This window comes from Xenopus tropicalis, chromosome 7 (assembly GCF_000004195.4).
Source record: "Xenopus tropicalis strain Nigerian chromosome 7, UCB_Xtro_10.0, whole genome shotgun sequence".
Classification (NCBI taxonomy): domain Eukaryota; kingdom Metazoa; phylum Chordata; class Amphibia; order Anura; family Pipidae; genus Xenopus; species Xenopus tropicalis.
This window is the reverse complement of record NC_030683.2, coordinates 128,516,041-128,543,996: the sequence shown is the minus strand read 5'-3', so window position 1 is coordinate 128,543,996 and position 27,956 is coordinate 128,516,041. Positions and strand designations below refer to the sequence as shown.

The following is a 27,956-nucleotide window of genomic DNA, read 5'->3' as shown; positions in this document are numbered from 1 at the left end:
TCCTCGTCGGGCCGGGGCTGGGTGTCCTGTGACTGTTACTGATGTCTCACACTTCCCTCAGAGACCGGCAGGAGCTCAGTACCAGCCGCTGGGCCCATGTACAACACACAGTAGAAGGATGATAATACACAAGGAGTAGCCGCAGGCCGGCACCGAACCACTGCAGAGGCCACAGTTCAACTGGATCCCAAGGAGCCGACACCAACCCTCCAGCTCAGTAACTGCCCCACTGCCCCAGCAGCCATGAACCGGCCCAGTCTGTCTCTTCTCATCCTGCTTCTGGCTACTCTAGGTACGGAGTCTTTCTCTCTATTTCTTACTATTTATATTTATCTATCTACAATCTATAGCCCTATCTATCTATCTATCTATCTATCTATCTATCTATCTATCAAACATTAATTAAACCCAGGATTATTTTGCATCCAGTAAGGATTAATTATATCTTAGTTGGGATCAAGTACAGATACTGTTTTATTATTACAGAGAAAAGGGAATCATTTAACCATGAAATAAACCCAATAGGACTGTTCTGCCCCCAATAAGGGGTAATTATATCTTAGTTGGGATCAAGTACAGGTACTGTTTTATTATTACAGAGAAAAGGGAATCATTTAACCATGAAATAAACCCAATAGGGCTGTTCTGCCCCAATAAGGGGTAATTATATCTTAGTTGGGATCAAGTACAGGTACTGTTTTATTATTACAGAGAAAAGGGAATCATTTAACCATGAAATAAACCCAATAGGGCTGTTCTGCCCCAATAAGGGGTAATTATATCTTAGTTGGGATCAAGTACAGGTACTGTTTTATTATTACAGAGAAAAGGGAATCATTTAACCATGAAATAAACCCAATAGGGCTGTTCTGCCCCCAATAAGGGGTAATTATATCTTAGTTGGGATCAAGTACAGGTACTGTTTTATTATTACAGAGAAAAGGGAATCATTTAACCATTAAATAAACCCAATAGGGCTGTTCTGCCCCAATAAGGGGTAATTATATCTTAGTTGGGATCAAGTACAGGTACTGTTTTATTATTACAGAGAAAAGGGAATCATTTAACCATTAAATAAACCCAATAGGGCTGTTCTGCCCCAATAAGGGGTAATTATATCTTAGTTGGGATCAAGTACAGGTACTGTTTTATTATTACAGAGAAAAGGGAATCATTTAACCATGAAATAAACCCAATAGGGCTGTTCTGCCCCAATAAGGGGTAATTATATCTTAGTTGGGATCAAGTACAGGTACTGTTTTATTATTACAGAGAAAAGGGAAACCAATTTTAAAAATCTGGATTATTTGATTAAAATGGAGTCTATGGGAGACGGGCTTTCCGTAATTCGGAGCTTTCTGGATATCTGGTTTCCAGATAACGGATCCCATACAAATAACACAAATCAGAAACCAAATAGCCAAATAATTGCCCAGTGGGGGGAACAGGTGCATTGAAGAAAGAAAAAAAACCACACATTGCCCCTTGGCCTTTTTCTCTCTGTGATGAATTAACCCTATAGTGATAGTGGACAATTATTTATTTTATTTTTTTGTTGTAGTTAATGGGGATCCAGAATTTTTAGATTCAACTGAATAACGAAATTTGGCCGAATATCAAACTGCACCCACACTTTACTTTGTATATTCCGATCTGGTCGATATCATTTAAAAAAATAAATAAATAATTATAATAATCCCTCTTTTAACCCTTCTCATCCTGTAACTGGCGATATTGTCCCTATGTGGTCACAAATGGCTTCTTTTCCTAGTAAGGGCTAAGGGGAATTTTTTTTAATGAACTTTCTAGAAGCCAGAGAGGCGTATGTGGATTAATGGGACAAGTCTCAATTATTTGGGGGTAAAAGCCCATAGAGATCCCCCAATAAAGCTGCCAGTGGTTGTGACAGTGGGGGTTTCCATTAAAACCAGTCTCGGCTGCAAAAGGAAGAATATATCCCCATGTGTAAATATAAAGCAACTGGACTATTGGGCAATTCCATTGGCTCTTGATTCACTTCTACTAGATATTTTATTGAATGTAAATGGACCTTTTTGGGTCTTTTGATCATCGACGTAACTTGGTCGCCCCGGGCCCCCCCTGCAGAAAAATCTTTTGAGATAACCCGGCACGACCATTCTCCCCCTCCGGAGGGGGCAATAAGGTACAGAAATATAGAGTTTATTGGGAAATACACTGTTTTTATCTTTCCGAAGGGGAAGCAGATGAGGGATTTTGCAATGTCCTTTTTGAAGACAAAATTAAATTGCAACTGGCAGAGAAATAGAGGAAAAGAGACAGACGTTGCTCTTGTGAAACCAAAGGACAGTCATTATCATGGGGCAAAACTGTGAGCCAATAGCCTCCCAACACTTAGGGTGCACTTAGGGGGCACTTAGGGTGCACTTAGGGGGCACTTAGGGTGCACTTAGGGGGCACTTAGGGGGCACTTAGGGGGCACTTAGGGTGCACTTAGGGGGCACTTAGGGGGCACTTAGGGTGCACTTAGGGTGCACTTAGGGGGCACTTAGGGGGCACTTAGGGTGCACTTAGGGGGCACTTAGGGGGCACTTAGGGTGCACTTAGGGGGCACTTAGGGGGCACTTAGGGGGCACTTAGGGGGCACTTAGGGTGCACTTAGCGTGCACTTAGGGGCACTTAGGGGGCACTTAGGGGGCACTTAGGGGGCACTTAGGGGGCACTTAGGGTGCACTTAGGGGGCACTTAGGGTGCACTTAGCGTGCACTTAGGGGGCACTTAGGGGGCACTTAGGGGGCACTTAGGGGGCACTTAGGGTGCACTTAGGGGGCACTTAGGGTGCACTTAGCGTGCACTTAGGGGGCACTTAGGGGGCACTTAGGGGGCACTTAGGGGGCACTTAGGGGGCACTTAGGGTGCACTTAGGGGGCACTTAGGGTGCACTTAGCGTGCACTTAGGGGGCACTTAGGGGGCACTTAGGGGAGTGCAGGCCATTTAGGGGGGACATTTACTCCTTGAAGTCCAACTTGAGGGTCACTTGGGGGGGTTGAGACATTTTATATATTTATTAAAGAGTAAAGTGAAATTGGGGCGCTCTCCATTCATTCCTTTGGGGTTTTGAAAAGAGTATTTAGCAATGAGTGAAAGTGAATTTCACCCTAAAGGAACTAAACCTGTAGGGATTTAAAGCCACAGGGGCTATTCTATTAACCCTATGGGTCCCTGTCTCTATTTATTGACACCTGCTGTGCAAAAAAAGCCTCCCTGAGAGCTACAGCATTATGGCAACTGGAGTAATACACTCCCTTGTTGAACTACATTAATTCCTCTTCATGTAATGGGGAATGAGATAGGGGAAACCCGCACCGAGAAGTTGTGATTCAGCCACACGTGCCGGACATTTATAGTCACAAGCACAGATTTGGCCAAAAACAAACATTTACTAAATCAACTTGACTTCTATTACAGGGAAAAGGGAATCATTTAACCATGAAATAAACCCAATAGGGCTGTTCTGCCCCAATAAGGGGTAATTATATCTTAGTTGGGATCAAGTACAGGTACTGTTTTATTATTACAGAGAAAAGGGAATCATTTAACCATGAAATAAACCCAATAGGGCTGTTCTGCCCCAATAAGGGGTAATTATATCTTAGTTGGGATCAAGTACAGGTACTGTTTTATTATTACAGAGAAAAGGGAATCATTTAACCATGAAATAAACCCAATAGGGCTGTTCTGCCCCAATAAGGGGTAATTATATCTTAGTTGGGATCAAGTACAGGTACTGTTTTATTATTACAGAGAAAAGGGAATCATTTAACCATGAAATAAACCCAATAGGGCTGTTCTGCCCCAATAAGGGGTAATTATATCTTAGTTGGGATCAATTACATCCTACTAATTTATTATTAAAGAGAAAAATGAAATCATTTTTAAAAATTTGAATAATTTGCTTAAAATGGTGTCTATGGTGTCTTCCTATAATTAAAGGTTTCCAGGTAACGGGTATCCAGATAAAAGATCCCATATCTGCCCCATAATAAAAGTGGAGTTTTATTAAACTAAAATAAATGATTTGTATTTCCACATATCTGTCCTATTAGCAGGATTGGAAATCTGTCATGGGTTAGGGGAAAGTATAACCTGGAAATACAGAAAGCCAATCTCCATGCCCTCTTATCCCTTCTAAGCTTCTTTCCTGGTCTCTGTGCTCTCTTTCCCACCTTACTAATCCCTCTGTTAGTTCAATTATACATTCAGCTACATTCCTTATAAAAACCGCATAGCTCCCCCTAACTGGCCTTCAGGCTGGGCCCCCTTAGCCCATAACAAGGTTACAGATATATAGAAACATTGGGGTAACAGTCACCCTGCTATAGTTCCAGGGGTACCCAGGGCACAAATAAGCACTCACCCCAAATCCCCCCCTAACTGGCCTTCAGGCTGGGCCCCCTTAGCCCATAACAAGGTTACAGATATATAGAAACATTGGGGTAACAGTCACCCCGCTATAGTTCCAGGGGTACCCAGGGCACAAATAAGCACTCACCCCAAATCCCCCCTAACTGGCCTTCAGGCTGGGCCCCCTTAGCCCATAACAAGGTTACAGATATATAGAAACATTGGGGTAACAGTCACCCCGCTATAGTTCCAGGGGTACCCAGGGCACAAATAAGCACTCACCCCAAATCCCCCCCTAACTGGCCTTCAGGCTGGGCCCCCCTAGCCCATAACAAGGTTACATATATATAGAAACATTGGGGTAACAGTCACCCCGCTATAGTTCCAGGGGTACCCAGGGCACAAATAAGCACTCACCCCCCCCCAACTGGCCTTCAGGCTGGGCCCCCTTAGCCCATAACAAGGTTACAGATATATAGAAACATTGGGGTAACAGTCACCCCGCTATAGTTCCAGGGGTACCCAGGGCACAAATAAGCACTCACCCCCCCCCAACTGGCCTTCAGGCTGGGCCCCCTTAGCCCATAACAAGGTTACAGATATATAGAAACATTGGGGTAACAGTCACCCTGCTATAGTTCCAGGGGTACCCAGGGCACAAATAAGCACTCACCCCAAATCCCCCCCTAACTGGCCTTCAGGCTGGGCCCCCTTAGCCCATAACAAGGTTACAGATATATAGAAACATTGGGGTAACAGTCACCCTGCTATAGTTCCAGGGGTACCCAGGGCACAAATAAGCACTCACCCCAAATCCCCCCCTAACTGGCCTTCAGGCTGGGCCCCCTTAGCCCATAACAAGGTTACAGATATATAGAAACATTGGGGTAACAGTCACCCCGCTATAGTTCCAGGGGTACCCAGGGCACAAATAAGCACTCACCCCAAATCCCCCCCTAACTGGCCTTCAGGCTGGGCCCCCTTAGCCCATAACAAGGTTACAGATATATAGAAACATTGGGGTAACAGTCACCCTGCTATAGTTCCAGGGGTACCCAGGGCACAAATAAGCACTCACCCCAAATCCCCCCCTAACTGGCCTTCAGGCTGGGCCCCCTTAGCCCATAACAAGGTTACAGATATATAGAGATTATTATTATAACCACAGACCTCTGTCCATTTACACATAAGAGGTTTCCTGCCTGTTTCTGCCTTTCCTGCTTCTCACAGTAGCAGTTACATATAATAAGAATATCCCGTATACGAGTCCATTTATAAAACTAGGTCATTCGTTTATACGGTGCTTTCTGTTTCTAAATCTGCTGTTTTTTCCATTTAGGTTCTGCCCGAGGACAAAATGGTAAGATTGATAAATATCTACCTTCTTGGAAACTCTAATGTAAATGTAAACATCGTGTTTCTACTAAAGTAACATTTATTAAGGATTCCGAGTAGAAAAAAAGAGATTTAGGGGCAGATTTATCAAGATGTGAGATGAGAAAAATTCACAGAAAAATTCACCCACGTTCTATTCATTCCTATGGGATTATTAGACGTGTATTTATCAATGGCTTAAAGATTTACAGTTTGATAAATATGGTTAAACAGCCGCCAACCTATAAAGACCTCCCACTTTCTGCTGTGATTCCTTGATTGGACAGAAAAATAAGCAAATAACTTTAAAGTAGTGATGAGCAAATGTGTCCCGTTTAAAAAGATTTGCGAAAAATTAGCAAAATGGCGAAAATGTTGCACGCAAAAGTTTTTCCCGTGGCAAATTTTGTCGTCCGTTTTGCACAAAAAAAATTGCGGAAATACGCTGCCAATTTCCTCCATGGATTCGCAGTGAAATTCCAAGTTTTGCCAGTGGCAACATCTTTTTGCAAAATTGCGGCAAAAATTTGCTGCAGATTTTTTTTTCCTAGACAAAAAAGTCGCCAAGGAAAACTGTTGCCAAAAAAGTCATTGGAAAAAAACGCCCTTTGACGTTAATGCATTTGGGGTAAAAAATAAAGTTGCCTTTTGACTTCAACGCATTTCACTCATTTTTCGGCATTTCACCAATTTTTTAGCAGTTTCATCAATTTTTCGCAATTTTCCCATTTGGAAAAACCTTCAGTTCAGCTGCTGAACAGAAACTGGAACAGATATGGGACCCGTTATCCAGAATGCTCGGGACCAAGGGTATTCCGGATAAGTGATCTTTCCGTAATTTGGATCTCCATACCTTAAGGCAGTGCTGTCCAACTGGCGGCCCGCGGGCCGCATGCGGCCCACGACCCCCCTCTGTGTGGCCCCCCACCTGTCTGGCTGCTTTGATGATTTACCTTTGAGTAAGCATTAAATGGTATCAGTACTGTGATTAACTGCCCCCCCTGCATGGTTCTCACCTCAGATTCAGGCTGTAATCCCTCTGTATTGTTTAAACATGTAATCCCCTGTGTTGTTCACACCTTTTAATACCTGCATTGTTCACCCCCTGCAGTGTTCCCACCTCAGGCTCAGGCTGTAATCACCCCCATTGTTCACTTCTTCACACCTCAGACATAGGTACTGTAGGCAGAGTATGGCACATACAGCCAGCATAGGGCACGTAGAGTATGGCACACACAGGCAGCATAGGTCAGGGAGGTTATGGCACACACAGGAAGGGTAGGGCAGGCAGAGTATGGCACACAGAGGCAGCATAGGGAAGGCAGAGTATGGCACACACAGGCAGGGTAGGGCAGGCAGAGTATGGCACACACAGTCAGGGTAGGGCAGGCAGAGTATGGCACACAGAGGCAGCATAGGGAAGGCAGAGTATGGCACACACAGTCAGGGTAGGGCAGGCAGAGTATGGCACACACAGGCAGGGCAGGGCAGGCAGAGTATGGCACACAGAGGCAGCATAGGGAAGGCAGAGTATGGCACACACAGGCAGGGTAGGGAAGGCAGAGTATGGCACACACAGGCAGGGCAGGGCAGGCAGAGTATGGCACACAGAGGCAGCATAGGGAAGGCAGAGTATGGCACACACAGGCAGGGTAGGACAGGCAGAGTATGGCACATACAGACAGCATAGGGAAGGCAGAGTATGGCGCACACACAGGCAGGGTAGGACAGGCAGAGTATGGCGCACACAGACAGCATAGGACAGGCAGAGTGCTACCTATGTGTGTCATACTCTGCTTGCCCTATGCTGCTTGTGGGAGGTGAACCTGGCAGAGGTTTGTTGTGGGAGTTTGTTAGCAGTTGGAAATAGCCATTAAATGGTCCCTAAGGTGTGTAATTATGTACTGGGGGTTGCTCTGCTATCCACAGGGGAGGAGGAGCCATATGGAATTTAAGGGTATATCTTAATATGACATAATTCTTTCACATATGAATGATGGTTGATATCCCCACAGTAAGGACCAATCATTTGGGATTTTGCTGTGCTACCCCCATTGTGATAAAATAGGTGTGGTTTGAAGTGGGTGTGGTTTCAAAAAGGGGAGTGGTCAAAACTGGCTTCCATTAGCGGCCCTCCACCATGTATGCTAGAGAAATTCCGGCCCTCGGCACCGTAGAAGTTGGACAGCACTGCCTTAAGGCTACTAAGAATAATTAAAACATAGAATATATCCAATAGAATTGTTTTGCCTCCAATAAGGGGTAATTATATCTTAGTTCAACTTTTTGTACAATATAGAAAATAATATTCAGAGACAATTTGCAATTGGTTTTCATTATTATTATTTGCCGTTTTTTTTAATTACTTCACTTTTCGTTCAGCAGCTATCTGGTTGCTAGGGTTCAAATTATCTTAGCAACCAGGGACTGATTTGAACTAGAATCTGGTATATAAATAGGAGAGGGACTTTATTAGAAAAATAAGTAATAAAAAGTAACAATAAGAATAAAACTGGAGCCTCACAGAGCAATAGGGTTTGGCTGCCGGGGTCAGTGACCCCCATTTGAAAGCTGCAAAAAGTCAGAAAAAGGCAAATAATTCAAAAACTATTAAAAATAAAGAATGAAGACCAGTTGGAAAGTTGCTTAGAATTGGCCATTTTATAACCCGCCCCTTTAAGATCACGTACAGGGGGCTGTTTTATTATTACAAAGAGAAAGGAAATCATTTTTTCAAAATATAATTATTTGATCAAAATGGAGCCTATTGGAGATGGTCTTCTGGATAACGGGTTTCTGGATAATGGATCCCATACCTGTATTTGCGTCTTTGACTTTCACTGTATGACCCTGTAAGCCTGAGCCGGTTGCCAAGGTGATGCTGTTTGTGCCCCCCCATACAGACTGCGGGGGCTGCTTCCATCTGGACTCGGGCGCCATCATCGGCATCGTCATCTGTGATGTCATCATTACGGTGCTGATTGCGCTCACCGCTTACTATGTATCAAACAGAATCCAGATGAGGAAGGAAGAGGGTGAGTAACATCTGCTCCGACCTCCATTCTATAGATCATTCATGTAATGTAGTAAGGGGGGAAAAGATACGGCTGGGTTTGTTGCCCCTACCCATGCATTTGTATCCTTGTTGCCCCTAACCAGGCATCTGTATCCTTGTTGCCCCTAACCAGGCATCTGTATCCTTGTTGCCCCTAACCAGGCATCTGTATCCTTGTTGCCCCTAACCATGCATCTGTATCCTTGTTGCCCCTAACCATGCATCTGTATCCTTGTTGCCCCTAACCATGCATCTGTATCCTTGTTGCCCCTAACCAGGCATCTGTATCCTTGTTGCCCCTAACCAGGCATCTGTATCCTTGTTGCCCCTAACCATGCATTTGTATCCTTGTTGCCCCTAACCATGCATCTGTATCCTTGTTGCCCCTAACCATGCATCTGTATCCTTGTTGCCCCTAACCATGCATTTGTATCCTTGTTGCCCCTAACCATGCATTTGTATCCTTGTTGCCCCTAACCATGCATCTGTATCCTTGTTGCCCCTAACCATGCATTTGTATCCTTGTTGCCCCTAATCAGGCATCTGTATCCTTGTTGCCCCTAATCAGGCATCTGTATCCTTGTTGCCCCTAACCAGGCATCTGTATCCTTGTTGCCCCATACCATGCATCTGTATCCTTGTTGCCCCTAACCATGCATCTGTATCCTTGTTGCCCCTAACCATGCATCTGTATCCTTGTTGCCCCTAACCATGCATCTGTATCCTTGTTGCCCCTAACCATGCATCTGTATCCTTGTTGCCCCTAACCATGCATCTGTATCCTTGTTGCCCCTAACCATGCATCTGTATCCTTGTTGCCCCTAACCACGCATCCTTGTTGACCCTAACCATGCATCGGTATCCTTGTTGCCCCTAACCATGCATCTGTATCCTTGTTGCCCCTAACCACGCATCCTTGTTGCCCCTAACCATGTATTTGTAATTCTTATATTCAAATTATTGCTATTTTTTTTATTTTACAGAACGAAAGAAAAACTCCCCAAAACCAGACACCCAGGAGGCGGAGCCAGCGTATGAAGTGAGTACGTTATCTGGGATAAGTGCAGAACAGTATTAATTAGTAGTGATGAGCGAATTTTTTTTTCGGCAGGTGTGGATTTGCAGTGAAATTCCACATATCCCCATTGGCAAATTGTTTCTAGAAACTTCTGAAAATCTTTGCGCCAAAAAATTGTGATCTCGTCAAAAAAAGGCACGGTTGCGGCAAAAAATCATAGTCGTGTCCAAAAGGCCACGGTCACGCCAAGAAAGACGTAGTTGTGTCATACAAAATTTTTTTTATGTACATTCATAGTTTCAAGAATGGTTTTTTTAGGGTCAGTACCACTTTAAGAGCTGTAGCCGTACAGCAGGATCCCCAATCTTTTTTTTCAAATGCAACAGGAGTTGGGGAGCAACACAAGCTTAAAAAAGGTCCTGGGGTACCAAAAAGTTATGATGAGTGAATCTGTCTTTTTTTTTTTTTTTTACATGGGCGCCATTTTTTTGTCGTCCAGTGCATTTTTACGAGGCAAATTTTGACGCCTGTTTCGCAAAAAAAAATCCGTAAATGGCGAAAGAGAAATTTGCTGTGAATCCATGTGTGCCGGATTATTATTATTATGCTTTTGGCTATTCCGTAGCCCCTACATGTTGCCCCCAAGCCACTGGTTGGGGGGGTTCACTGCTGTTAGGCGTGGGAGCCAATTAGATGTTTACTTTAATTAATTAAATGGAATTAAAAAATATTTATAATTTAAATAAAAAAATTTTTTCACTTAATAGAATAAATTAATTTAGAAAGTATTTTTGGATTTATTTTTAAAAGGAGATCCGGTTCTCATGTCTCTGGATACCATTAGGCATGGGAACCAATTAGATGTTTACTTGAATTGATGAAATGTAATTAAAAATATTTTTGATTTAATTAAATGGATTTTTTTTCACTTTTTACCAAATTAATTTCACTTAATAGAAAAAATTTATTTAGAAAGTATTTTTGGATTTATTTTTAAAAGGAGATCCGGTTCTCGTGTCTCTGGATACCATTAGGCATGGGAACCAATTAGATGTTTACTTGAATTGATGAAATGTAATTGAAAATATTTTTGATTTAATTAAATGGATTTTTTTTCACTTTTTACCAAATTAATTTCACTTAATAGAAAAAATTTATTTAGAAAGTATTTTTGGATTTATTTTTTGAAAGGAGATCTGGTTCTCGTGTCTCTGGATACCATTAGGCATGGGAACCAATTAGATGTTTACTTGAATTGATGAAATGTAATTGAAAATATTTTTGATTTAATTAAACGTACTTTTTTCACTTTTTACCAAATTAATTTCACTTAATAGAAAAAATTTATTTAGAAAGTATTTTTGGATTTATTTTTTGAAAGGAGATCTGGTTCTCATGTCTCTGGATACCATTAGGCATGGGAACCAATTAGATGTTTACTTGAATTGATGAAATGTAATTGAAAATATTTTTGATTTAATTAAATGTACTTTTTTCACTTTTTACCAAATTAATTTTACTTAATAGAAAAAATTTATTTAGAAAGTATTTTTGGATTTATTTTTAAAAGGAGATCCAGTTCTCATGTCTCTGGATACCATTAGGCATGGGAACCAATTAGATGTTTACTTGAATTGATTAAATGTAATTAAAAATATTTTTTATTTAATTAAATGGATTTTTTTTTTAACTTTTTTTACTAAATGAATTGCACTTAATAAAACAAATTTATTTAGAAAGTATTTTTGGATTTATTTTTTGGTTCCCGTGTCTCTTGTTCCCATTGTGTTGCTAAACCACTGGCAAGCCAATTAGACATTTGCTTTCATTCAATACATGTAATTACAAATTATTTTTCATTAAAATAAATATTTTTTTATTTATTTATAAATAAATTAAATATAAATTCATTGAAAAAGTATTTGGGATTTATTTTTTGAAAGAAGGTCTGGTTCCCATGTCTCTGGTTCCCATTAGGCATAGAAGCCAATTAGATGTTTACTTTATTAATTACATTTAATGATAAAATGATTTTTACATTTAAATGATTTTTTTAAATATTTTTGTCATTCAATTAAATTCGTGAATTTATCAAAAAAGTCTTTTTGAATTTTGACTTTATGACAGAAGCTCAGGTTTCCTATTCTCTTTTGGGTTTATTGGCAGCACAGTTACATTGTTCTGCTAAAATACTGGCAAAAATGTTCCCAAATTCAACTGAAATTTATTTTCTAATGAAAATTACAATTTATATTTTTTTACTCAATTTAATTGATTTATTAATTAAAAATGTATGTTTGGCATTATAATCTTATAAAAGGAGCGCTGGTTCCCAGTTTCCCATTTGGGTTTATTAGAAGCCCAGATTTCCCCAGCCAATTTGGGAGCCAATTAGGCTCTTGCTTTCATTATTTTGACAGTGTTAGACCAACTTCCTGGTTTCTAAGGTAAGTGCAACCCTTATAGCCACTACAATGAATGCCAGGTTGAAGTGCCCCTTTTATTAAATTGTGTGTCAATTCCGGTAGTAGGGAAACTGGACTGTCTGCAGATTGTATTTTACATCAGCAATTGCATATTTTTATATAGAAGTCCTATATCCAGGATAATAATTGTTAAAATAAATATATTTGTCTAAAGGATAAGTAAGCCTTTTATTGAAAAATTCCATAAAATTACTCTGTAAAGCCTCCAGAATAACATACCTCCTTGTATGAAGATGTATTTTGTTTCTCTATTACAAGCAGCTGAAAAGCAGTTCTTTTAGTTACTTCCTTGTGTGTGAAGGGGGTTGAGCTTCACACTAGACAAGGAAGTAACTAAAAGAGCTGCAGCTAAACTGACTGTAATACAGAAACAAAATAGATCTGGATACAGGGAGAAAGGTGTGTTAATCTGGAACCTGTACAGAGTAATTTGAGAGATTTTTATTTACTTTTTAAAGTGTTGTATTTTGTGTGCCAGATGCATTGTTTATTCTGTATAACATAAATGACTGCACTTTTATATACAGTGGGTGTGGCTAACACCTGGTCTTTGTTTTCCTTCCTTAGGAGCTCAGAGACCACAGAATGGACATCTATAACGATCTCAGTCGTTCTGCAAATTAACCCCACTCTTATCCCAGGCGCCCGTCTGTGTCACTGCCTATAAAGACATTAACAGCACTGCGAGAGCTAGAACTGAAATGGCATTGTTAAATATTTATACTGAGAACAGGTTTCTCTGAATTTAAGTAATTAATTGTCAATGTGACAAATCTAGATACATTTCAATAAGGAAGGAGAAAGCATATGCTGAAATACCAACTCCAACCAGCAGAGAGCACTGCATCTGTTTAATCAGTTCAGTAGGACATTTCTACGTAGGCTGTACCATTTGGTGTGAAAAGATATAAAGTATATTAAGACCGCTTCTTTTCATTACGTGCTTACATGGAACCATCCCACCTCTGGAGTTGTTGAAATTGACATCAGACCCGTAAATAACGAGGAGTGGGGATTCAAAAGACTAAATAAGACGTGAAGAAGACGATAAGAAGTGAAATTCCACATTTTGCCATTGCAAATTTTTTAACAAAACTGCGGCAAAAAGTCGCCAAGACAAAAAAGTTGCTGCATAAAAAATGCCCGTAGACTTTAATGCATTTAGAGTAAGAAAAAAAGTTGGCTAAGAGTAATGGGACAGATTCACTCATCACTAAACATGACACTAGCTTAAAGGGGAACTATCCCTATTAATAGATTGTTGTGGATGTACTAATGCTAGAAGGTCCTCCAACCAGATCAGTTGATGGGAACTGTAGCTCTGTGATATCTGGGGCACCAGAAAATCCTTCAACCAGATCAATTGATAGGAACTGTAGCTTTGTGATATCTGGGGCACCAGAAGATCCTTCAACCAGATCAGTTGATGGATACTGTAGCCTTGTGATATCTGGAGCAGTTCCCATAAACTGATCTGGTTGAAGGATCTTCTGGTGCTCCAGATATCACAGGGCTACAGTTCCCATCAACTTAAGATCCTTCAACCAGATCATTGATGGGACCTGTAGCCCTGTTATATCTGGAGCACCAGAATATCCTTCAACCAGATCAGTTGATGGGAACTGTAGCCCTGTGATATCTTCAACCAGATCAGTTGATGGATACTGTAGCCTTGTGATATCTGGGGCACCAGAAGATCCTTCAACCAGATCAGTTGATGGATACTGTAGCCTTGTGATATCTGGAGCAGTTCCCATAAACTGATCTGGTTGAAGGATCTTCTGGTGCTCCAGATATCACAGGGCTACAGTTCCCATCAACTTAAGATCCTTCAACCAGATCATTGATGGGACCTGTAGCCCTGTTATATCTGGAGCACCAGAATATCCTTCAACCAGATCAGTTGATGGGAACTGTAGCCCTGTGATATCTCCAGATCACAGGGCTACAGTTCCCATCAACTGATCTGGTTGAAGGATCTTCTGGTGCTCCAGATATCACAGGGCTACAGTTCCCATCAACTGAAGATCCTTCAACCAGATCAGTTGATGGGACCTGTAGCCCTGTTATATCTGGAGCACCAGACGATTCTTCAACCAGATCAGTTGATGGGAACTGTAGTTATATCTGGGCAACCATAATGAGTCAATCTACAAAAAATGAAGATATTCAATGAAGAAAGTCTGTTACCCAAAGAAACATGGTCTGGTTTAGTATTTATTGGTAATTAATTTTCTCTAATCTTTCTCTAACTTGTAATGAGCATATTGTATGTCCCTGTTATCCATGCATGTATATCTTTGCTTAAGGCCCATCATTATTGTACCCAACACAAATAAACACAATGCCAGACTAACAGAAATAGGGTTTGTGCATTCACTGGGTTCACTTAGTACTGAGGGGCGAGGAGCTACCTCTATGGCACTCAGTTCCCATGTAGTGTTTGGGGCTCAGGGCTGATAAGTAGAGTAGGAATGAGTGGGAGAGCTAGTATAGTCCAATCAGGGGATATTATACCCAGAGGGTGGGTTAAAATGTCACTGTTCAGGTTATTCCCCAAAAGTATTACGGGTTTAGATTCTCACTTTTGGACTCTTCTATGGGAAAGGTTGAGAGACAGAGAGAGACTAATCTGAGGCAAGGGGTATCTATGGTGACTCCATGGACTCCAATGGGACTTCATGAACAGTTCTAAGCAACTCCAATAAAGTCAAAAATTAAAATGTTTATCTCTTACTTCTTTATGAGATCCTGGCAAACATTTCAAGGAGTACCCCCTTCTTCAGGTGAGCTACATTGTTTTGCTTATTTTACACTGGTATCTGGACTTTCTTTCTTTTTTTTTTGTGGACCCATGAGCATAAGGTAATGAGCTCTGAGTAATTAACAGGTCTAGTAGCCGACAGCCAGCGCCCAATCAGATGCTTGCAGATCAGTAAGTGTTAACCACCTGTTGATTGGCTTCCTCGGTTCCAAAAACAAAGCAAACATTTTATGACATTACCAATAAATAGGTCAACAATTTTGGGGCTTCTGTTTAGCATCTGCATGGGATCCCCAAATGTTTTTACTAATGAGTCAAAAAGAATTGGTGAGCCACACAAGCATGAAAAAAGTCCTTTGGGGATGCCTATTGAGGGTTGTGATTGGCTAATTAGTAGCCAAATGTGGACTTCTGGCCTGCAGGAGGCTCTGCTTGGGGTTAAACTGAGTTCTTTTAAAACTTAAGCCAGAAATTAAAAAGTGGGCCCCTACTTTGAGGCCACCTAACATCAAATGGGGTAGGGAGCAACATGTCGGGGATCATTAGTCTATACCAGGGGTGGGCAAACTTTTTGGCTCAGGGGCCACATTGACTTACCCCCAGGCTGGGCCGGGCCAGCGTCACAAATCATGGGGTCTCTCAGCTCCCCACCCCAGCATCCTCCAGCATCCCCCCCAGCATCCTCCAGCTTTACCCCCAGCATCCTCCAGCTCCACCCCAGCATCCTCCAGCTCCCTCCCAGCATCCTCCAGCTCCACTCCCAGCATCCTCCAGCTCCCTCCCAGCATCCTCCAGTTCCCTCCAGCTCCACCTCCATCCCAGCGTCCTTCCCAGCATTCTCCCACCAGCATCCTCCATCTCTCTCCCCCACCCCCCCAGCTACCTGCGGCTCGCTCCCTCCTCCGGCTGCTTCTGACCCGGCTCCCCGCTGCATCCTTTTATATAGTTGCGCCCCATGTGTGCTGATGTCACGTGCACGCACGTGGCGCAACCAATCAGGGGCCGTAATTCTTTTAAGGGGGTACAAGTTGGCGGGACGGATTAAAAAAAGGCCAGCGGGCCAGATGTGGCCCACGGGCCGTAGTTTGTCCACCCCTGGTCTATACTCTACTTTCAGGTTGTCTAGCACCATCATTTATCATTTAGTTTACTCCCACTTATGTACCAGTTATCTGTCTTCAACCTGATGGCCGAGTTTCCAAGTCGACTGAATAGAACCTGTGCATCTATGATACGACTCCCACAGTTCCTTACCCCCCTCAGTCTGATGAATTTCTCATTTTAGAAAATGAAACCAAAGCAGAAGATGTTAGAGAGGAAACTACACGTCTCACTTCTTTTCAGACATAGAGATCTTTCTTGTAGCCGCGCAGAGGAAAGTATTTTACAGAGAAGCGAATGGGACTTTTCTTGGTTTCATTATGAGTTGAATATAAAGAGACGGCTAAAACCCAGGTAGAGAGGCGACAAACTTACCAAGCTCCGCTGTTATTTTCCAGGCAAGAGAGGGAGTGAGGGAGCCCCCCCAGGCTGAGGAGTGGGTTTGGGTCAGCAGGACTGCTGCCCACAAGGGCTAGGGCCCACTGGGTTTTTCTCGGTGTCCTGCCGACCCCGCTAGATAGGCTTCAGCTGTTCTGCCTACTTACATGCAGTTCCCTAGTGGTGGAGATAAGAGTTATTGGGACCTTAAGCAATTCTTATTATGACCTCAATTCCCTTCAGAAAAAAGATCTGTTTAGTAGAAATATAGGGGCCACTTACTGGGCCAATTGGATTACAGAACCCTCTGGCTCCTGGGTCAGTTGTCTCTATAGATATGGCCTTACAGTTCCAACATCTAAACATCTTTCTCCTCCTGAGGGTGGCCCTACAGGTAGCACCCTGATAGCTTTGAGACATACGCTGGACCGTCTGCTGCGTAAGGAGTTAATACCTGCCCTTTAAGAATATCACGTTCTAGCAAAGTGACCTAATTTGGGGGGGCTGTAGAGCTAAAATGAAACTTTTCCACAATACAAAGCAAATGAGCCAATATGGTGACCTAGAATGGTTCTGCTGTGGGTTTTGTATCTGTGCTAGGCCAATGGAACCACAATTGCACAAGCTCCGGGGCATCAATTCTTTTCTGCAGATCTGTAACTTGTAATTTTTTTACCTTAACATGTTTGTGACAAAAAAACCCTTCTACTGGCCCCATATTTTTAGCCAGTGCATGATCTAGCCAAGATGGTGTCATTCCATGGTTCTGTTTTTCCCGCCAGAAGGTTTTTAAACAAAGGAGCTCCCAGAATTCCTCTCCAGAAGAGCTGGGCCAGCCCCTCCTAGGTTGATCGCCTCCCCTAAAGATGCTGCAGGGGCCCCTGCCAATTGGACCTACTAGGGTTGGGTTGAGCAGAAGCAGGGTCAGCCTCCTAACCAATCAATCCTATGGGGTGTGGGAAAGGGAGGAGTTTCCAGCAGCAGGGTAGAAAAACCAGAGGTCGGGGGTGGAGAGGGGCTTTTTTTTATTCATTTGAATACAATAGCTGATTTGTTGTGCAATAGGTCGAACATATAGTTCAGGAGGAGTAGGAGAATGGATTTATTCTATCAATTGACAAGTGTTTTTTTGGAGTTTTTGTCCAAACCCGCTTTGAAGTCCACCATTAGGTCCTGCCCCCCTTAGCTCATAACAAGATTAGAGATCCTTTCATTAGGAGGAGTTCTCATTCAAGGCAGAGGAGCTCTGTAGAACATTAGCAAACGCAACTCTATGGGTCCCTCTAGTGGCTCTTGACAAATTTTCTTTTCTTTTTGACCTTGAAAATAAAGAAATGCCCCGACTTGGTTCCAGCCTGCAGCAAATTAGATGTAGGGTTAACTTGTAAAAGAGGATGGGGGTTTAAAGAAGTCCCCTCTTGATGAACAGTAGAGCATAAAGAAGGGGTCCTCTCTGAAAGTGTTTGGACAAAATGTGCTGAACTATAACATTCACAGGAGCTAGTATGTTACTTACTAAGGCTCATTGATGGAGCCACTGCTCTCAGGGTTTACTAAATGTTGGTTACCTTAGGGCTTCCTCTTGCATCCCTTTTATCTGGCCTATTTTATCCAAAGATGCAGCCATCTTTGGCCACTTCATATCTGGTGTCAGACTCACTAGCAGTCATTGCCAAAGGGAAACCTACACACTGGGAGCTACCAGCATTCTGCTCGCTAACGACTGATAGGATCTTAAACCCATGGAAGTGATGTGGTTGGGGAAGGAGGTCTTTATAGGGGATTCCAGACCTTACATTACTTTATATAGTGAAAAAAGTGCCCCCTATTGTAACATATAGGGATATTATAAGCCCCCGAGGAGTTCCTTATAATATATAGTGAATAAAGTACCCCCTATTGTAACATATAGGGATATTATAAGTCACAGAGGGGTTCCTTATAATATATAGTGAATAAATTACCCCCTATTGTAACATATAGGGATATTATAAGTCACAGAGGAGTTCCTTATAATATATAGTGAATAAAATGCCCCCTATTGTAACATATAGGGATATTATAAGCCCCCGAGGAGTTCCTTATAATATATAGTGAATAAAGTACCCCCTATTGTAACATATAGGGATATTATAAGTCCCCGAGGGGTTCCTTATAATATATATAGTGAATAAAGTACCCCCTATTGTAACATATAGGGATATTATAAGTCACAGAGGAGTTCCTTATAATATATAGTGAATAAAGTACCCCCTATTGTAACATATAGGGATATTATAAGTCCCCGAGGGGTTCCTTATAATATATATAGTGAATAAAGTACCCCCTATTGTAACATATAGGGATATTATAAGTCCCCGAGGAGTTCCTTATAATATATAGTGAATAAAATGCCCCCTATTGTAACATATAGGGATATTATAAGTCCCCGAGGGGTTCCTTATAATATATAGTGAATAAATTACCCCCTATTGTAACATATAGGGATATTATAAGTCACAGAGGAGTTCCTTATAATATATAGTGAATAAAGTGCCCCCTATTGTAACATATAGGGATATTATAAGCCCCCGAGGAGTTCCTTATAATATATATAGTGAATAAAGTACCCCCTATTGTAACATATAGGGATATTATAAGCCCCCGACGGGTTCCTTATAATATATAGTGAATAAAATGCCCCCTATTGTAACATATAGGGATATTATAAGCCCCCGAGGAGTTCCTTATAATATATATAGTGAATAAAGTGCCCCCTATTGTAACATATAGGGATATTATAAGCCCCCGAGGAGTTCCTTATAATATATAGTGAATAAAGTGCCCCCTATTGTAACATATAGGGATATTATAAGTCCCCGAGGAGTTCCTTATAATAAATAGTGAATAAAGTGCCCCCTATTGTAACATATAGGGATATTATAAGCCCCCGAGGAGTTCCTTATAATATATAGTGAATAAAGTACCTCCTATTGTAACATATAGGGATATTATAAGCCCCCGAGGAGTTCCTTATAATATATAGTGAATAAAGTGCCCCCTATTGTAACATATAGGGATATTATAAGCCCCCGAGGAGTTCCTTATAATATATAGTGAATAAAGTGCCCCCTATTGTAACATATAGGGATATTATAAGCCCCCGAGGAGTTCCTTATAATATATAGTGAATAAAGTGCCCCCTATTGTAACATATAGGGATATTATAAGCCCCCGAGGAGTTCCTTATAATATATAGTGAATAAAGTGCCCCCTATTGTAACATATAGGGATATTATAAGCCCCCGAGGAGTTCCTTATAATATATAGTGAATAAAGTGCCCCCTATTGTAACATATAGGGATATTATAAGTCACAGAGGAGTTCCTTATAATATATAGTGAATAAAGTACCCCCTATTGTAACATATAGGGATATTATAAGCCCCCGAGGAGTTCCTTATAATATATAGTGAATAAAGTGCCCCCTATTGTAACATATAGGGATATTATAAGCCCCCGAGGAGTTCCTTATAATATATAGTGAATAAAGTGCCCCCTATTGTAACATATAGGGATATTATAAGCCCCAGAGGAGTTCCTTATAATATATAGTGAATAAAGTACCCCCTATTGTAACATATAGGGATATTATAAGCCCCCGAGGAGTTCCTTATAATATATAGTGAATAAAGTGCCCCCTATTGTAACATATAGGGATATTATAAGCCCCAGAGGAGTTCCTTATAATATATAGTGAATAAAGTACCCCCTATTGTAACATATAGGGATATTATAAGCCCCCGAGGAGTTCCTTATAATATATAGTGAATAAAGTGCCCCCTATTGTAACATATAGGGATATTATAAGTCCCAGGGGAGTTCCTTATAATATATAGTGAATAAAGTACCCCCTATTGTAACATATAGGGATATTATAAGTCCCCGAGGAGTTCCTTATAATATATAGTGAATAAAGTACCCCCTATTGTAACATATAGGGATATTATAAGTCCCCGAGGAGTTCCTTATAATATATAGTGAATAAAGTACCCCATATTTTAAAATATAGGGATAGTTTAAGTGAGTTCTTATATCCTCATATTTTACAACAGGGGGTACTTTATTTATTATAATATACAAGTTTTAGTGAGTCATGTGATTATTATAACTGATGATATCACTAAGCACTGTTTATAAGGATATAAGTTACAATTTGGTCCCATAGGGAAATGACCCAACTGTATATTATGATGCAATAATGTTCTTCTGTGTTGAAATGAAGGTTTACCCCCATACACAGACACTGCCAGTCATTTATCATCAGCAGATTTCCGAACATTAATCATCTCGCTGCTTACGGAGCAATTCTGCCCAGTCATCACGATGAGAGTTCATGAAAAAGTCAAAAAGCCAAAAAGTGTTCTAAGAAATCATAACATTTGGCAAAAAAACAGCTACAATGGTTGAGAGATTTTGGAGACCAAGGAATTGAGGCATCCAAGGTAAGGGTGACCATTGGCAGGTCCTACACTATAACCCCCAGGTAAGGGGTGGAGACAAAGCAACTGATGGAGGAAGAGGAGCCAAGGAGCAGGTCCAGTGATGAGTTGCTTATATAGAATGCTCCTGAACCCATTGCCCTGAGGTCCTCCTGAAGAGTCATTCTCTACAAAAATACACAAAGGGGTAGTGGGAACACGTAGAATATGACTACAACAGAAGCGCCACTGATCTGCTCAGTTTTGCAACAAACATTCAAAAGAGATGAATGCACATTCCCTGATCCCCTGTTCATGTAGTATCTACGCGGGGTTGGACTGGGCCAGTGGGACCTGGTGGGCCCCTGCCCTTTTGAGCCATGTGGCCTAGACTGGATCCCAGCAAGTGTTCCCCAGGTCAGCTTCCTTCCCTGATTGCACCTAAGATAACTATAATGTATTTGTGCTCCTGGGGGGGTTGCATGGGCAGCAGGGGCCTCTGGGGGTGTGTCCAACTGTGTAACGCTGGCTCCTTCTGAAAGTTTAGACTCGGGCACACTTTACTGCTGCGCTGCAAGTTGGATTGATATCCCCCCCCCCCGTCACCCCCAGCAGCCAATCAGCAGAACAATGGGAAGGGAGCAAGATAGCAGCTCCCAGTAGGTATCAGAATAGCACTCAATAGTAAGAAATCCAAGTCCAGCTTGGGACTCCTCCAGTTACATGGGAGTAGGAGAAACAATAGGTTAGCTGAAAGCAGTTCTAATGTGTAGCGCTGGCTGAAAGCTCAGACTCAGGCACACTTTACTGCTGCGCTGCAAGTTGGAGTGATATCCCCCCCCCTCACCCCCAGCAGCTGATCAGCAGAACAATGGGAAGGGAGCAAGATAGCAGCTCCCAGTAGGTATCAGAATAGCACTTAATAGTAAGAAATCCAAGTCCGGCTTGGGACTCCTCCAGTTACATGGGAGTAGGAGAAACAATAGGTTAGCTGAAAGCAGTTCTAATGTGTAGCGCTGGCTCCTTCTGAAAGCTCAGACTCAGGCACACTTTACTGCTGCGCTGCAAGTTGGAGTGATATCCCCCCCCTCCCCCCCAGCAGCCGATCAGCAGAACAATGGGAAGGGAGCAAGATAGCAGCTCCCAGTAGGTATCAGAATAGCACTCAATAGTAAGAAATCCAAGTCCGGCTTGGGACTCCTCCAGTTACATGGGAGTAGGAGAAACAATAGGTTAGCTGAAAGCAGTTCTAATGTGTAGCGCTGGCTGAAAGCTCAGACTCAGGCACAAGGCACTGAGATGGCGCCTACACACCAATATTACAGCTACAAATACATTTGTTGGTTCAAGAATAAAAGGTTAAATGGCAGAGGGAATTATTTGCTGTGTCATTTAGAAATAAAAAGTACCCCACAAAAATCATGACTGTATCCATTTAATAAATAAATATATCTTTGCTTTATACAAAGAGCCCATCTGTTTTTATAGTGTCCATCTATTTTTCTCATACAGGTAAAGCAAATTTTAGGCAAATATCTAGTAAAACACGACGCTACTTGTTCCACATATAAATGTTGCCTTTTGGACCCTTGTTGGGCCAAGTACATCTCTAAAGCTTGACCTCAACTGCTGCGAGCCCATAAGCACATATTTACAGGTATAGGTGTAACCCTAATAAATCTTTTTCCTCTTATGTATATACATTTTGCTCCAAGGTTAGAACATGGTGATTATATCAGACCCATCCCTACCTCCAGGGGAAGCCTTCTGTTGGGTTAATATAATTGCAATTTATTTAGCTTGTGTATGTGCGTGCTTGTGTTTGTTGGGGGGGTATCAACCTCCAGTGTAAGGGAAGAAGACCATCTAAGAGGCCAACTTCTTTATATTCCAACTTCTTTATATTCCATTTCAAAACAACTGGCCAATGCCAGGGGGGATGCTGTAAGATGGTGGGGGGGCTGTTTGGGCCTCTGTGTACTTGAAATGCCAGGGTGTATTTTGAATCCCAGACCAGCCGTGGGTTGCTGTTCCTATGTTCTACCATGTTGGTCTGGCAGCCATAATGTACACAGTTGTAGTGGACCCAGTCAGTGTTGGACCCTAAACCACAACAGGGGTAATTTATAAGGTTCCAAGTGCAAAAATTTTTTTGCACTGCCCTGCATGCATAAGAATTGCTGAATGTCTCAGTGCAGAGATCTGCATTTGCCCCATGAACAAGGATGGGCCAAGCCAACCAGATGCCATAAGCAACCCAGTTGCCCACCTCGCCCCTTTTAACCTTCCCCTACGTGTGTGTGCCACTCTATGAGCATTGCAGTCGCGGTCATTGTACAATGATAGGGGAGAGAAGACTAGGGGTAGGCAGGAGAGATATACCTGCATGGCACCCCCTCTTCATTGCCCCCTAGGCAGGTACCTCTTCTGCCTACCCCTGGTTCCGGCCCTGCCCTACAATCATGGGCGGAGGGATATAGCCATGGCTGTACCCTAACTGGCCTGTCGTTTAGATAGGGAGATAAAATCTGGCACTCAACAAAAAGGTGGCCATACACACTAAGATCCATTCATTGGTCGCCAAGCGAGTGGATCTTCTCCCGATATCCTCACCTATGGGTGGGCGATATTGGGCTAATTCAGTTGTTTGACTCTGGGGCCAAACAATGGGTATAGGGGGCCGCATCAACGAGCCCATGTGGTCTCCGATCCAACTAATTTTTAAACCTCGAGTTATGGCCGATTTCAGGCCAGATGTTGGTTGGACAGGCCCGTCCGTAGTGCCCAGACACGGGCCATTTAGCTGCCGAATCGGTGTAAAGGTCTCCGTACACGGGCCGATCCGCTTGCTTGGCAATGTCACCAAACGAGCGGATCTTCTCCCGATATCCCCACCTACGGGTGGGCGATATCGGGAAAATCCAGGGTAATTCGATCGATCGATTGATCAAATTATAACAACGGGCAATAGGAAAAGGGCAAAAGGACAAGCCAATGCGGTCCCCGATCAAACTAGATTTTCTAACCTGCCCAATCAAGATCTGCCCGATTTCAGGCCAGGCCCGTTGAAAGTGCCCATACACAGGCCGATTATGGGTCCAAGGGACGGATATCGGCAGCTACTATCGGCCCGTGTATGGGGACCTTAAGGGACCCATATCGCCAACTGGAATCGGCCCGTGTATGGGCACCTTAAGTGGCCACAAATCAGACAATAAGAGCAATAAAACATATAAAAGAGGATAAATGAAACACGGCACCTATAGGATTCTCAGGGCCACCGAGACGAACGTTGGAGAAGAGAAATTAACAAAAAAATCCCTTAGTAAGTTCCTGAAAGCTGAACTATTTGCCGTGTATGTAATTACAGCAGCCTAGCAAACACATGAAAGTGTTGCATCCTGTTTGAGTCACGGTCATATGGCAGCGCCGAGCCCCAAGCTTCGTGTTTGCACTCGTTCCCCCTGCCCCAGTTGCCTGCCTTGTGAGGCTCGACGCTGGCAGTTTATTATCTTTTTGTGACACTTTGCGCCGAGCGAAAACCCCCCCGAGGCTTCAGGGAGAATGAAGCTGCTGTTATTCATGCAAAATACACACAGGGCAGAAGTCTCGTATAGGGGAATGTAATGAAAGGCAGAAATGGAAGGTGGGATCCTTGCCATGTAAAATTGGCTATTGGGTTGTATTTTTTTGTAATAAAACCATTTTATTTGACAGTGTTTTTGGTTTTTGGTGGCACATTCTGGCTCAAACTGTGAGTCAGGTCAGGAAGACCCAAACCCATTCCAGGCCCATTTCCAGACACACCGGACTACTGCCCTAGACCCTATACCCAACTGTCCTTCAATCTCAACCCAATGACATAAACCAGAGGTGATGTCACTGTGGATCAGAAGTGACATCAATCTCAGGAGGAGGAGCAATAGGTTACAAAATGAGTGTCATTTCTTGGGAGAGAGCCTGTTCTTTTCAGGTATCACCCATGTACCTGGCCTGATGAAGGTCTCTAGCTCAGATTATGGAGTAACCATAGTGGAAGAGGGAAATTGGGCGGCCGATAGGCAGGTTTTAAAAACCATTTCACTTGAGCATTTCTATATTAATTATGCTTAAGTAGACAAAGTTTTGGGGAATCTTTTGGTTTTCCCTTCCCTTATCAATAGGGTGCAATGTGCATAAACACCTAGGCTTATAGATGCATAGTCCTCTAAAGCAGGGGTCCTCAAACTTCTGAACCAAGGGGCCGTATCATGGGCCACTCAGACTGTTGGGGAGCCAGACTCCCCCCCCCGTTGGCAAACTGTGGCCCAAACTGGTCACATTCCCCCCAACCCCTCCCCCCCATGCTCTGTTCGTCTTTCCACACTCCCATCTCAAGCGCTCCGATTGTCTATCCGTCCACCCTCCCACTAAGTTCTGCCTGTTCCAGATCCCCCCAGGCTGTCGTCCATCCTCCCTCTCAGCTCCCCTGTCCTGCTCCCCGCTGAGTCCTCTCTCTCCGCTGCCATGGGTGAGGACACAGCGGGGTGGCCGGGTAAATTCCCCTGGGGGGCCGGATCCGGCCCGTGGGCCGTAGTTTGAGAACCGCTGCTCTAGAGCATATTACTGGCCTTCTATACTCTAAAGCAGGGATCCCCGACCCTCTTTACTTGTGAGCCACACTCAAAAGTTAAAAGTGTTGATAAGTCAATCAAGCATGAAAGTTCTTTGGGGGTGCTACATAAGGGCTGTGATTGGCTATTCAATAGCCCCATGGGGACTGGCCTTCCAAGACTTGTCTCCAAGCCAGAAATGTAAACATGGCACCTACTTTGAGGCCACTGGGAGCAACATCCAAGGGGTTGGGGAGCAACATGTTGCCCAGTAGCCACTGGTTGGGGATCTCTGCTCTAAAGTCTCTCTCTGGTGTTTATGTGATGGTAGTCACTCACGTTTAGAAACAATCTGGGTTTTGGATTTACCCAAAAAGTTGCTAATGGGGACAATACCAATGCTATATAGCCAATAATAGTGCTAATGGAACACCTCATCCAGCTAAGTGAGCATCGATTGATGTTGCTTTTCCCCCAGTTAACCTTTCCCAAAAATAAACCTTGGAAGAGTAGTTTAATAGGTTTGACAGCCCAATTATGACTTTATACCAGTTTCTAGTGTATCCCTGCCCAATAGAACATGAATATGGTTAGAAATGCCATCTTTTATATACTGAACTTCAACCTAAGGTTCACCATCTCTATAGTAGTAATGATCCTGTGCTTCACAGGGGGTCCCCATATTGGTCTCTCATAATAAATCATCATTTCACAGGAATTCCTGACCTTGATTCATTATTTATTATTTAATGGTTAAATGATTCCCTTTTCTCTGTAATAATAAAACAGTACCTGTACTTGATCCCAACTAAGATATAATTACCCCTTATTGGGGCAGAACAGCCCTTTTGGGTTTATTTCATGGTTAAATGATTCCCTTTTCTCTGTAATAATAAAACAGTACCTGTACTTGATCCCAACTAAGATATAATTACCCCTTATTGGGGCAGAACAGCCCTATTGGGTTTATTTCATGGTTAAATGATTCCCTTTTCTCTGTAATAATAAAACAGTACCTGTACTTGATCCCAACTAAGATATAATTACCCCTTATTGGGGCAGAACAGCCCTTTTGGGTTTATTTAATGGTTAAATGATTCCCTTTTCTCTGTAATAATAAAACAGTACCTGTACTTGATCCCAACTAAGATATAATTACCCCTTATTGGGGCAGAACAGCCCTATTGGGTTTATTTAATGGTTAAATGATTCCCTTTTCTCTGTAATAATAAAACAGTACCTGTACTTGATCCCAACTAAGATATAATTACCCCTTATTGGAGGCAGAACAGCCCTATTGGGTTTATTTCATGGTTAAATGATTCCCCTGGTTCCCTATCCCCACCCCAGGTGGATATATTGTATATCCCATACACTGTACCATAATTAGCAATGTAAATAGGCTCAGAACCTGCTATACAATAACATGAGTAAATACAGTATATATTGACCCTGCAGACGTCGGTACATACAGTTACACAGCCTGTAGCAGAGACCTATATACACACTCATTAGGCTTTATGTTTAATCTATTCTATGGTTAATATTCTTAATAAACACAGGCGTTCCCCCCCCATATCTGCTAAAGTTATTTCAAACTTACATTGGCAGCAACATTTGCAAAATCTAAAGCCTTCCATAGGACTCAATGGGACTCGACAGATCAAACCTTGCGAAAATATAGTCCCGATACGGTTTCGTGAATTTTTCGCCAAAGCAAAATGGGACAGATTCAGAGTGCTAATGACTAAATAGAGTGCACCTGTGTGTAATCTAATGTCAGTACAAATACAGCTGCTCTGTGACGGCCTCAGAGGTTGCTAAGGGAATATTGGGAGCAACAACACCATGAAGCCCAAAGAACACACCAGACAGGTCAGGGATAAAGTTATTGAGAAATTTAAAGCAGGCTTAGGCTACAAACAGATTCCCAAAGCCTTGAACATCCCACGGAGCCCTGTTCCACCGATCATTCAGAAATGGCAGGAGTATGGCACAACTGTAATCCTACCAAGGCACGGCCCCCCCCCTAAACTCACAGGCCCAACAAGCGCTGATCAGAAATGCAGCCAAGAGGCCCATGGTGACTCTGGGGGGGCTGCAGGAATCTACAGCTCAGGGGGGGGAATCAGTCCATAGGCAACTATTAGTCGGGCACTGCACAAAGTTGGCCTTTATGGAAGAGGGGCAAGAAGAAAGCCATTGTTAACAGAAAACCATAAGAAGTCCCGTTTGCAGTTTGCCACAAGCCATGTGGGGGGGGGGCAGCAAACATGTGGGAGAAGGGGCTCTGGTCAGATGAGACCAAAATGGAACTTTTTGGCCAAAATGCAAAACGCTATGTT

General features: G+C 42.5%; 1 protein-coding gene across 1 annotated transcript; it reads left to right on the top strand.

The window, feature by feature from the left end:
* Positions 1 to 39: 39 nt before the first annotated feature.
* Positions 40 to 13,447, top strand: tyrobp (transmembrane immune signaling adaptor TYROBP). Its single transcript, XM_002940624.5, has 5 exons — positions 40 to 292; positions 5,724 to 5,744; positions 8,662 to 8,793; positions 9,797 to 9,852; positions 12,885 to 13,447. Exons 1-5 carry the CDS (start codon positions 244 to 246, stop codon positions 12,939 to 12,941), a joined length of 315 nt encoding a protein of 104 aa, XP_002940670.1. The 5' UTR covers positions 40 to 243; the 3' UTR covers positions 12,942 to 13,447.
* The last annotated feature ends 14,509 nt before the right edge of the window (positions 13,448 to 27,956 follow it).